The sequence below is a fragment of the Anolis sagrei genome, chromosome 4 (genome assembly GCF_037176765.1).
Source record: "Anolis sagrei isolate rAnoSag1 chromosome 4, rAnoSag1.mat, whole genome shotgun sequence".
Lineage (NCBI taxonomy): Eukaryota > Metazoa > Chordata > Lepidosauria > Squamata > Dactyloidae > Anolis > Anolis sagrei.
Genome location: NC_090024.1, coordinates 53,681,967 through 53,695,471, shown reverse-complemented (window position 1 = coordinate 53,695,471; position 13,505 = coordinate 53,681,967). Strand labels below are relative to the sequence as shown.

The 13,505-nt window shown below is 38.8% G+C and overlaps 1 protein-coding gene and 1 long non-coding RNA gene across 4 annotated transcripts in view; one reads left to right on the top strand and one right to left on the bottom strand.

Annotated features, from left to right (window-relative positions):
* LOC132774803 (ethanolaminephosphotransferase 1-like) overlaps positions 1–13,505 on the bottom strand; it is a 59,501-nt gene that overhangs the window by 15,687 nt on the left and 30,309 nt on the right. For all 3 annotated transcript variants that reach the window (XM_060775269.2, XM_060775270.2, XM_067467431.1), the window contains exon 6: positions 1,385–1,493. In XM_060775269.2, the coding sequence (XP_060631252.1) occupies positions 1,385–1,493 (109 nt within the window). The remainder of the gene's footprint in view (positions 1–1,384; positions 1,494–13,505) is intronic.
* LOC132774805 (uncharacterized) lies at positions 9,916–13,310 on the top strand. Its single transcript, XR_010909809.1, has 3 exons — positions 9,916–10,176; positions 12,508–12,609; positions 13,228–13,310. It is a non-coding gene; the product is annotated as an uncharacterized lncRNA (long non-coding RNA).

The following is a 13,505-nucleotide window of genomic DNA, read 5'->3' as shown; positions in this document are numbered from 1 at the left end:
TTTGATTATGAATAACCTGGCCATTTAGGCAGCTTGCTACTACCACCATTACTATGGCCAAGTGAATCTTCAGCCCTTATCGCCCATAGATGCTCAGATACTTCTGCCAACTATTGATCATAGCAAGCAGAGGGTCACTGTCAAATGCTCAGTAGTGACTAATAAATGCCACCAGATGGCTAAGTGATGTCCAATTAATATTTGATAGTTCCCATGGGGAGACTGGGAAACAGTTATAAAAAGTATACGAGGCTCTTAGTAGTATTTTGTTTTTCTCTCCCCATCCCGCACTTCCTCAATCATTGATAATGGAAAATAACAATTTAATCTAGTTGGTGGAATAAATGCTTAAGGCTGCAACCTTATGGCTTCTGGGTCATAGAGGAAAGTCAAAACTAATTTGTAAGATGGGAGATAAGAGTTCTATGTACTGTCGAAGGCTTTCATGGCCGGAATCACTGTGTTGTTGTAGGATTTTTCGGGCTGTATGGCCATGTTCTAGAAGCATGCTCTCCTGATGTTTCGCCTGCATCTGTGGCAAGCATCCTCAGAAGAATGCTTGCCACAGATGCAGGTGAAACGTCAGGAGAGAATGCTTCTAGAACATGACCATACAGCCTGAAAAGCCTACAACAACCCAATAAGAGTTCTATTCTTGGATTCCTCTTCTGGAATCTTATATTTTCGTATCTCTTCCCTCTCTAGAATAGGAAAAAAATTGAGCTGTAATTTTGGAATGTACAGAGTTCAGACAACTCTGGATGTACAGTAACCAAGCGCTTTGTCCTGCTCCCAATGTAAAGAAGATTTAGTTCAGCAAGACAGCTAGCTTCAGTTTGCTGCCTGATATTTATCAAAGTCTATTCAGAGATAAATGCCTCCGGCTTTCTCTCGGAGCTTAAGTGTTTGAAAGTAAGCTGTTATTCATTATAGATTTTCCCAGTGTTATAACCATATGACAACAACAACAATCCTAATGTTTTGAGTAAATACATGTTTCTTTAACATATTGGGGGATTCAGTTTACATTTCAGTCCAATTTGTGCACTCGTACTTGATCTTTGTTTTTAAAATGAATGTATAATAACATACTGCTAACACAGATAATGTTTCCTTTGTAAAAGCAAAATCATGTAATGGTAATGAATTAGACTCTCTCGACAGTAATGCTTTTGTACCACCTCTATAAGTTAACATTTCAGAATTCTGCTTGCTTTCAAGGAAACGTGTACAGCCTAAAGCATGTGAACATTGACTGCACCGGGCCTTCGTTGTCTTGACATTTAATAGAAGTATGGAGGAATCATCAGTATGCTGAAAAGTATATTCAAATTGGCAGCTGCATACTGTAGGATTCTTGTTGTTGCTGTTTTAAATTGCTTACCTATCAGGAGGATTATTAGTGTGTCTGTGAGATAATAATCAAAGATGAGAGGCTTCTGCCAAACTTCGACTCCCAATCCAGCAGTTAGCAAATACATGCCTATTAAAACCTGAGGGGAAAGAAACGGAAAGGTTTTGTTTCAAGGAGAAATATATTGTTTTAAAAACAAAAGCCTGCTCATTATGTTCCATCCAGTATCTTTTTAATGTTGAGACTCAATGAAATAATACTACAATTAAATATGTGGGGAGAATGTAATAATAATGTAATAATAATTATGATAATAATAATAATAATAATAATAATAATGCTGGATATATATCTCGTTTGCTGTGTCATACTGTGTTTTTGTGTCAGTAAAATACTGGAGCCCCCAGTGGCGCAGTGGGTTAAACCCCTGTGCCAGCAGGTCTGAAGACCGACAGGTCACAGGTTCGAACCGGGGAGAGGCGGGTGAGCTCCCTCTATCAGCTCCAGCTCCTCATGCGGGGACATGAGAGAAGCCTCCCACAAGGATGATAAAAACATCAATTCATCTGGGTGTCCCCTGGGCAATGTCCTTGCAGACGGCCAATTCTCTCACACCAGAAGCAACCTGCAGTTTCTCAAGTTGCTCCTGACACGACAAAAAAAAGAAGTAAAATACTACTACTACTAATAATAATAATAATAATGGGAAATAATAATAATAATAATAATAATAATAATAATAATGGGAAGTGTCCAACGTGTTATCCAATACAACAGCCAGCATAGTGATCTTGTTTGCTGTCTACTAATCTTGTTGTGTTTCAAATAATCATCATCATCATCATCATCTTTATCTGTATACTGCCCTATCTCCCCGAAGAGACTCCGGGCAATTTCCAACATATAAGGCAAACATTCAATTGCCAAAAAGAAAACCATACAAATTACATCACGACAAGTACTTTAGAAAATATAAACCAACCTAATTAACTTAATAAACAAAATATCAAAAAGGCATCATAAAACACAAAAATTCTGCTAAAACATACTAAAAATAAAATAATAAAACCAATTGCCGTTTATCCCCATCAGGCAATGTTCAACAAACCAATAGTCAGGATTACAAAGCTATTAGCTCATTTTTGTTCTACCCAAATACCAAATGAAAATATAGATGTGTATTAACTTAGCCACATGTTCTTCCATGCAATTAATATACCGTTCACACTCAAAAATCACATAATACACACATTTCTGTCTTTATGAACAGCCCACACTTCAAATACAGGACGTTCGGGCATCCTGTTCAATCTATATGCAGTTTTCCTTCTGTAGCCATGGATTTTTGCATCCACAGATTTAACCATCCATACCAAAAGGCAAATCTTGATTTTGCCATTTTACAGAAGGGGAACCATTTTCCTGTGCCGTTGTATACATGTATGGATTTGGGGGCCTGGAACCAAATCCCAGCAGATACCAAGAGTTTATTGTCAAAGGAAAAGCTTTAAGCCCACAAATTAGGACCATACTTTGTAATAACAGACACTTGCCAACCCAAAAAGGCAAAATCTCAATTAGACATATTTAATTGGGTGCAGAGAAAATAGGAAGAAGCCAAGACACAGCATACCAACTTCATTTCACAAGCAAAATTCTACTTTTGGAGGTCTAGATTTAACCCAATCAGAAAAACCATCAAGCAAAATTTTAGACTTTTAGGAAAATCACCCATGCAATATATAACCCAAAAGTGGTACAGGTTGAGCATCGCTTATATAAAAATATTCCAAAACCTAAAATTGCCCACACAGTGGTTGAGATACTTTGCTTTCTGATGGTTCAATGTACACAAATTTTGTTTCATGCACAACGGCATTTAAAATATTATTTAACATTACCTTCAGACTGAGAAAAGGTAAATAATAATAATAATAATAATAATAATAATAATAATATGCAAAGAATATGGCACAAGCCAGTAAAAGTGGTCCCAGTGGTGATCGGCACACTGGTGCAGTGCTTAAAGACCTTGGCCTGCACTTAAACACAATCGGTGCTGACAAAATTACCATCTGTCAGCTACAAAAAGGCCACCCTACTAGGATCTGCACGCATTATTTGCTGATACATCACACAGTCCTAGACACTTGGGAAGTGTCTGACGTGTGATCCAATACCACAGCCAGCATAGTGATCTTGTTTGCTGTGTACTAATCTTGTTGTGTTTCAAATAATAATACTTTAATTGTAGACCACCCTATTTCCCCCAAGGGACTCAGGCAATTTCCAACATGTATGGCAATCATTCAATGCCAAAAAAGGGAAAAAAACATTCAAACAAATTACATTAGGACAGTACAATTAAAAAAAACTAACTTTAAACTTAATAACAAAGTAACCGACAGTAAGAACTTAAATAACCTATATGGATATTATAGTTAATATAAATTTAACACTAAATAAAAACAACTAAGAACAAAAGCTAAAACCTTATAAAAGGGTGACATGATGTGCAACAACCAACAGGCTGAAGTCAGTTCCAGTCTCTAGACAAGATGTAACATATCTTGGTGACAGTATAAATCAGCCATGTTAGTCTTCCTCCTCTCCATACGCCAAAGTGCATAGGTGGGTTTTTAAGAGCAGTTTTTAATTCTTGTGGGAGGAAGTCCCAAAGGCAAGGAGCAATCATGGAGAAGGCCCTATCTCTCGTTCCCACCAGCTGTGCTTGAGACAAGGTGGGACTGAGAGCAGGGACTCCTTCTTTCCAATTCCTTCTTCTGAAATACAGCATGGTGTTTATTGGCAGTTTCCGATCCAAGTACTAGCAAGGGCTGACTGTGCTTAGCTTCCAAGGTCAGATAGGATATGGTGCCTTTAGGGCATTTAGGGTCCTATTGCTGCATGGCAAAAATGTAATATTACTTGGTCCTGTTGGAATCAGGCTATTTTCCAAGGATAGCAACTGACAAGCACTTTAATTTTAACACAATGAGGTACAAACATGTGGCATAAAAATGTTGAAATGCTGAGCTATTCATTTTTTCTTGCAGGGCTGTACTTAGATATGATAAGGGATAATGTGTCTCTTGCCAAAAACAGCAGCTCCACATCTCTTCCCCTTCCCTGTCCCATAATCAGCAAGGCTTCAAAGTGTCCCAACTCCCATTTCACTTCGTAATAAAAACACTTGCATGGAAATTCTTACCATGATAGTATTATATCACATACTTGTATCACTTTGGGAGAAAGGAGAAAGAGATCTACAAATGTGTTTGAAGCAACATATGCTCCAGCTGCCCAGAAGTTAGAAAGAAGCATTAAGTCAGTGATATACAGTGTGTGCAAAAACACTACGTTAACTTTAAATAAACTGTCAGCAACCCCAAAACAGCTTCATTTATGGCCAGCTGTATCAGCTCTTCTACAACAGCCATTGCATAGTAAAGAATGGAGCAAAGCTGTTGTAAGGAAATACAAAGTGCATTACTTGAGATTGCTTATGTGCCATGCTAAAGGAATTCTAGACACATAATATTTAGCAGCAAACATTTCAGGAAGATGCTTCAAAACCCTAAAGGTACCTGTCTGCACTTGGAGGTTAAGCAGGATCAACACTGGTTAGTGCTGGGATGAAAGACTGCCAACAAATATCAGATGCTGTATTTCAGAAGAAGTGAGCCTGGCTAAGGAAGCAAGGATCAACAAAAACATTTCGTTGAATATGGTGAAAACAAGAGAATGATCAAGAACACACTGGGACTGTTGTTCAGTAAGGATCGCATCAAGAGGCAGAATTGTCCAATATCTATTTTGATTCAGTTTTCTTCCAAAAAGAGGACTGTGTGTTTTCATGTGGCAGCAGAGACCTTGACAAGGGAGCTGGATTGCAAATCAAGACTGATATGGAGTTACTCAGGAATCACTTGGCTAACCTAAATGAGTTCAAATCTGCAAGGCCAGATGAACTGAATTCCAGGGATAACTTGCTAATATACACTCTGAACCACTTGCCATCATTTCTGGGAAATCTTGAAGAACAGATGAGGTGCCAAAGGGCTGGGAGAAGGTGAGATGCCAAAGGAGAAGATCCAGGAAATTACAGACCAGTCAGCCTGACCTCAATATCAGGAAAATTATTAGAACTGATAATACAGGTGTCCGTGGCCCCTTCTACACTGCCATTAAAAAAATCCAGATTATCTGCTTTGAACTGGGTTATATGGCAGTGTAGAATCATATAATCCAGTCCAAACAGATGTGGATTATCTGATTTGATAATCTGGATTATATGACACTGTAGAAGGGGCCTGGCTGCAAGTATATTGAATATAATGCAGTGATCAGTAGAAACCAGAATGTGTCTGTCAAGATGATTAGATGCAAGTTATTATTGTTACATTTGCAGATGACACAATAGTAGGAGGGGGCCTAACACACTAGAAGATGGGAATCTTTAAAAGAACCTTAATAAACTAGGAAATTGGGCATACATTAACACACTGATATTCAATAGAGGCAAATTCAAAATTCTACATTTAGGTCACAAGAACCAAAGCACAGATATGAGATGGGGAGATACATGACTCAACAGTACTACATGCAAAAAGACCTTGGGATTATATGCTTATTGTAATTGAAAGTAGGTCAGAAGATGATGGGAGGACGTTTTAAACCTGGTGAACTGTTTTTAAAAGTATATTTATTATCATTTTATGTAATTGTGTATTTTATTGGTGTTTTTATATTGTTGGAAGCCGCCCTGAGTCCCTCTTCGGAGGTCGAGAATAGGACGGGATACAACTGTTCTAAATAATAATTAAACAAATAAATACTGCACCAAATACAGCCTGCATTAATACAAGCATAGTTTCCAAATTGTGGAAAATAATAGTCCCACTATGTTCTGCACTGATCGGGCTACATCTGGAGTTTTGCATTTAGTCATGGTCACTCATTTTAAGAAGTTGTAGCAGGTTCAAAGAAGGCCAACAAGGATGCTATGTGGATGCTATGTTGAAGAAGCTGGATATATTCAGCCTGCTGATTGTGCTTTTGAAATACCTCAGAGGCTCCCATAGAGAGGAGGGGTAGGCCTTTCTCTGTAGATAGAAGAACCAGGTCTAATGGTTTTAAGTTACAGAAAAGCAGGTTTCAACTGAACAACAGAAGAAACTTCTTGACCGAACTATTCAAGCAATATAATCAATTGCCAAGAAAGATGGTGGCATCTCCTTCTTTGGACACCTTCAAAAGGAAACCAGACCTACTGGAGATGCTTTAGCTGGAGATCTGGCATTGGACTCAATGGCCCTTGAGACCTCTTCCAGTTCTGCTACTGTAGCATAACTACTTCTGAGTATTCTGTGCTTAAGAAAACTCTGTGAAATTCATGGGGTCACCATAAATTGAGACTTGAAGGCACATATACACTTACATTTTTTTTTGTAAAAAATATGACCATTGGACAGTGAAGCACAAGAGAACTTTTTCTGTATTGTCGAAGACTGCCATGGCCAAGTGGCCAGATTCTGGTCAAAGGACATTTAATCAACTACCAAGCTTGCAAATTTTGTGTTTTGTCTGTTTGTTTTGTTCTGTTAGAAATGTTATACAATTGTCTGGTTGCCCCTGACACGATAAATAATATGTCCAGAATCACTGGGTTATTGTGAGCTTTTCGGGCTGCATGGCAATGTTCCAGAAGTAATCTCTCCTGATGTTTCGCGTGCATCTATGGCAGGCAAAATGTCAGGAGAGAATGCTTCCGGAACGTGGCCACACAGCCCGAAAGCTCACAACAACCCAGAACCTTTTCTTTCTGCCCCGTCGCAGCTTTTTCACTACAGCTGACATAAGTTATTTCACATGCAGTCAATGCTCCACATTTGAAATGACTAGGTACTCATAGTTGTTTTTGCTTAAGAACCTATAAATACATCTCCAGAGACTCTAAACTGGAGGTAGATATTTCCCTGATATAGATGCCAAGAATTCAACCAATTATTGAAGCGGCAAACTGTCATGAGTAATTTTACTTAGCCTAGAAAAATAAAATCCATAAAGACAACTGGATATTCTTTCAGAATAAGAAATGAACCTGCTGGTTTTACTTGGAAGAGTGATGTCGGAGTTAAAGTTTTAAGGACACAGGCTCATCAATATAAAGCAAAAGCATTAAGCTGTATAAATTCCAATTACTCTCCTGTGGGTGTTTTACAAAGGAATCTCTAGAGCGGTCATATCCATTTCAAAGATGAAATAAATAAGCTTTTATGGGAAATTAGTACTTCAATAATCTTCCTTTCTCTGAAGAAACAGAACTTGTGTCTCCATATGAAAGACCACCACTGTCCAGTCTCCTCAACTAATTCTAACATCTTCAAGCTTAATTCCAAGTATAACTCATCCTATTTAATTTTTTTGTCAAAAATTGTGGAAAATGGAAGCCTGGTACTTATTGTGAATATTTCTTCTGGGGTGGTGTGAAGGAAACATTTGAAAAGATGGGTTAAAGTCCTACTAGTTAAGAACAAAGGGATCACATGAATGTAATTTTGGGTCTCATACTTGTGCTCATGGGTCTCCAAAGTTCATTGTCTATTCAAGCTTGTGGCAAAAGCTTAAATAATCTCATGAATAGTTATTACTCACCCTTCAAAGATAATGAGAGAGGCAGAAGACTTTGGGTTCCCCAGCCACTTAAGCCTCACACTAATGATGGAGATGTTTACTATTCAGTGATGGGTAATGAAGAGACTTATGAATCACCATTTTGGAGGCTTATCTGTTCCAGTTGGAAGGAAGCTGCATAAAGTCAGTAACTCTCTGCAGGGCTTGCAAGTGGCAGGCAACTCCTCAATGGAAGTTAGCCAATGCTTGCAGGCCCAGCAGAAAGCACCCCATTTCTCTTTCTCCACTTACACACAATAATGGCAGATGGGCAAAGCTGAGCTCCTAGTTGAGGCACCCAGTGGAAAAGCTTCACTAGGTGCTTTGGTGAAGGACCCACTGCCATCACAACCAAGAACTAGTATCCTATAAATGCCCTGTCTGACTTATAAGGAAAAATATTGCCCATAACATGCTACCTTTGTGAATTACAAGGTATAGCAATGTTCCATTTACAAAGTAATGAACTGGCTGCTAATATTACCTTTTTTGCATGCAACTAATAACATTTACTTGTCATTTTAATCACTTTGGATGGGCAAAAATTGCACTAGGAACATTTTCAGTCATGTCTCCCCCTAAGTTTCAGTTCACTTTATATTATTATTATTATTATTATTATTATTATTATTATTATGTGATACATAACAAGATCACTGTACTGGCTTTTGTATTTGATCTCATGTCAGACACTTCCCAAGTGTCTATGACTGTGCGATGTATCGGCAAATAATGCATGCAGATCCGAGTAGGGTGGCCTTTTGCAGCTGACAGGTGATAATTTTGTCAGCGCTGATTATTTTTCAGTGCAGGCCAAGGTCTTTAGGCACTGCACCCAATGTAGTGATCATCACTGGGACCACCTTTTACTGGCTTGTGCCAGTGTCTGCAGTTCGAATGATGCACGCAGATCCAAGTAAGGTGACCTTTTGCAGTTGACAGATTGTGATTTTGTCTATGTTATTAAATCCCCATATCGTGTAAACTTTCCCAGTTGCTTCTCGACAATCCTGCTGTTGCCTGGAATTGCAACATCGATGATACATACTCCCCCCCCCCCCCCCCACGATTGTGCGGTCAGGAGTATTGTACTCCAAAACTCTGTCAGTCCGAATTATTCTTCTTCAGTATGTCACAGCAAATGAGATCTATATGCTGGATTTCGTATCACAAAATCACAGGTCGAACGCTTCCCAAGCATCTAGGACTGTGTGATGTATTTTCGAATGATGTGCGCAGATCCAAGTAAGGTGGCTTTTTGCAGTTGACAGATCGTGATTTTATCGATGTTTGTTTCCAAATGCCGGCTGAGATCTTTTGGCACGGCACCCAGTGTGCCAGTGACCACTGGGATCACCTGTACTGGTTTATGCCAGAGCCTTTGCAGTTCGATTTTGAGGTCTTGATAGCGGCTGAGTTTTTCCTGTTGTTTTTCCTCAATGCGGCTGTCACCTGGTATGGTGACATCAATAATCCAGACTTTTTCTTTTCCACAATCGTGATGTCTGGCATGTTGTGTTCCAAAACTTTGTCAGTCTGGATTCGAAAGCCCCAGTATTTTTGTATGCTCATTTTCCACAACTTTTGTGGGTTTATGATCCTACCAATTCTTTACGGCTGGCAGGTGGTACTCGTGACATACGTTCCAGTGAATCATTATTATTATTATTATTATTATTATCATCATCATCATCATCCCGCTTTTGTTCCATGGGTAGAACTCAAAGCGACAAACATTCAGACTTTCTTAATATCTTAGATAATTTTTTATCTGAAAAAAACTAAAAAGTAACCAAAAATAATTAGTCACAGTTAAAATGCTGCATACTATTGGTACCAAATGGCTTTAAATTTTGAGGATTGTGGAAGGGGATGATAATTTTGCAACTATTTACCCAATGACTTCCATTTCAAAATAAACTCTAAAGCTCTCACCAAGCTGTGGAATCTGCTTGTAGTGATATCTCTGGGGTCTGTGGCTTCCCTGCCTATTTCCTCTGAGGAATGTGGACAAGACTGCTTGCCAGATGTTCTTTTCTTTTGAAATCTCTGTCTTTATTTCTAACAGGAGAAAGGAAAGACTCTGTTGATGAAGACTGGCTGGGCTTTCCAACTCTGGACTTGGCTGGCTTTTGTTGCTTTCTCAGGTGATGCTCAGGGCTGCTTACTTAATTCTTTTTACAATGGGGTTGCAATGCTTGAGACAAGCCAGAATGAGAAGATAGCAAATGAAGCCATCTGGTGGCAATGGAGCCATCTGGCGGGCAGCAGGGGGAAGAGCAATAAGAATAATGGTGGAATAAGGTCAATGAAACTCTTAAGAGAGGAGAAAGCATTTAGGGAGAATTTGCTAAGGAGTTACTTGTCTTAAGTCTTGTGTGCTTGATGCTTCAGGAGGCTGGCTTCTGTTAAGCTGATTTCCTCCAAGACAAAGATAACAATTGGTTCTGGATTAAAGAAGCCAAATGAAGTAGCTGAGCATGGGCAGAGGAACAGGTCTCAGCAAGAGCGCTTTATTTGGCCGAGCCAAAACTAACAAAATTAATTCCAACAAGAACAAATGTAAGATACTACACTTAGGTAGAAAAAAATGAAATGCAAAGATACAGCCTGGCTTGACAACAGTTCATGTGAAAAGGATCTTGGAGTGTTTGTAGACAACAAGTTGAACCTGAGTCAACAGTGTGATGCAACAGCTAAAAAGGCCAATGAGATTTGGGCTGCATCAAAAGGAGTATAGTGTCTAGATCAGTGGTTCTCAACCTGCGGGTCCCCAGGTGTTTTGGCCTAGAAGAAGAAGAGGTAGAGGTAGAGGTAGAGGTAGAGGAGGAGGAGGAGGAGGAGGACCAACAACAACAACAACAAAAACAACAACTTTATTTTTCTACTCTACCTCCATCTCCCCGAAGGGACTCACGGCAGCTTACAGGGGCCAAGCCAACATATAATTAAAAACAGAACAATAAAATATTAAAACATAAGAACAGCATCATAAACAAACATCATAAGCAACAACTGAGATACCTCTAGTCTCATTTTTGGGGGAGAGGGGACCAGTGCGGAAACAAGTTAGAGGATAGGCTGGTCAAAAAGGTGGATACAACGTATAGTAGAATAGGAATAAAGCAATTATAACAGGATTATTTCAGCTTAACTTAAAAGTGTAGTAATCAAAAATAGGAACTTGAATTCAGGTCATGGTTAAGGACCATCTGTCAAAGGAACTGTCAATTGAATGCACAACAAAACATCCACGTCTTTAGTTCCTAATGGAATGTGGATAAGGAGGGTTTACCGGCTGTTAGGATTTCTGGGAGCTGAAGGCCAAAACATCTGGGGACCTCTACAGGTTGAGAATCACTGGTCTAGATCAAAGGAAGGCTTAATGTCTTTGCATTCTGCTTTGGTTAGACGTCACCTGGAATACTTTGTCTAATCCTGGGCATCCCAGTTCAAGAGACATTGACAAGCTGGAAGGTGTTCAGAGGAGGGCAACTAAAATGATCAATGATATGGAGACCATGCCCTATGAGAAGCAACTTAAAGGAGGTTTTCTGCTGCCTTGGAGACTAAGACATGGAACAATGGCTTCAAACTACAAGAAAGGAGATTCCATCTGAACATTAGGAAGAACTTCCTGACTGTGAGAGCTGTTCAGCAGTGGAACTGCCCCGGGATGTGGTGGAGGTTCCTTCTTTGGAAGCTTTTAAGCAGAGGCTGGATGGCCATCTGTCAGGGGTGCTTTGAATGCAATTTTCCTGCTTCTTGGTGGGGGGGTTGGACTGGATGGCCCCTGAGGTCTCTTCCAACTCTATAATTCTATGATTCTATGATTTCCTCCAATGAGCAGTCGGGCTTTATTTCCTGGAGGATGGACTGGTTGGATCTTCTTGCAATCCAAGGCACTCTCAGAATTTTCCTCCAACACCACAGTTCAAAAGTGTCTATCTTCCTTTGCTCAGCATTCCTTATGGTCCAGCTCTCACATACACAGGTTACTACAGGAAATATCACTGCTTTAACTATGTGGACCTTTGTTCCTAATGTGATGTCTCTACTCTCAACTATATTATCAAGATTTCCTGGCTTCAGTCTGTATCTGCAGGAATTTTAGTGCCTAGAAATACAAAGTCTGTCACTGCCTCCTTGTTTTCTACACATATACATACATACATACACACACACACACACACACACACATATATAGACAGTCTAGATTGGGCAAGTTTCTGTTGTACCAATCAAGACTGAGATATGACTAGCTATGTTAACATACCTTGTAGAAAAAAATGGCCAGAATACTATCTGATCTTTCACTTGAATATGAATTTGTGTTCATTAACTACATACAGGTCTTGCACATCTTTGCAATTCTAATTTCCCCGCATGCAAGTCTAATTGCAAATATGCATCTCTCATATAGGAGTTTGGATATTATTTTCTATTTTGTGAATTTTTTGTTGTTGCCAAAAATGCAGTGTGTGAGTGGAAAATCTGGAAATAAAACTGTGCACGTTAGAGCTTCTGGGAGTACCTAACCTGCTGGAAAACATGGATTAAATTTGATCATACACTTGAGGGTAAGAAGTATAGTCACATGAACTACATATCTTTGTTGGGAGGCACTTACCATTTCAGGTTTTACAAAGAAACACACAAAAATTTGCAGACATTTATCACGTCTTGGATAAATGTTCTTAATATAATATCTAAATAGTAGCCTAATGTGTTTTTTTCCTCTCAGTATACATGCAGATTCCCAGGATTTTATGCTAGAGTTGGAGAAAGCTGCTCTGGCAAATTTCTTTCTGCTAATATAACATCAAATGGAATCTGATGTCACACTTTTGCAAAGACAAACATCATTAAAAAAAACAAAAAAATAGTGTTTTAATTAATGTTATGAGATGCATAACAATATTTTATTGCTAGGCATATCAAACACTACTTTAATTATACATGAAGCAACAGGCCAGTGAGGATTGCATTACTGGCGTCTTCATGATACTTATTTAGGCCACAGTTGTTACGATAGCATTTGATCAAACACTAGACTAAGCAGTTCTCATGGTATAACAGAAGGTAATATCTGAATATTGACCCAATGCTGACTATTTCAGATCATGTAATAATTTTGCAAAATGAAATACACCTAATGCGTTTATTTTCACACTATCTGACTTCTATTTCAGCTTTAGTTATTCCTTCTTCAATCTGTCACCAATAAAGGAGATTACTTTCAAACTGCTCTCAATGCGTACAGAAATTAGATAGCTACACCTTTTCCTATCCAGCACAGAAATATTTTTGTAAGTACTTGTAATTGTGCAATTTCCTTTTTAAAATCTCAGACCAATATAGATGATATAAAGCAAATTGTTTTAAGGGAGAGTGTATATTTTTGGGCACTGAAAAACACTTCTGAAGCACTCGTGTTTTTATGCACTGGCAAAATCCTTACAGATCAGCGATAGCA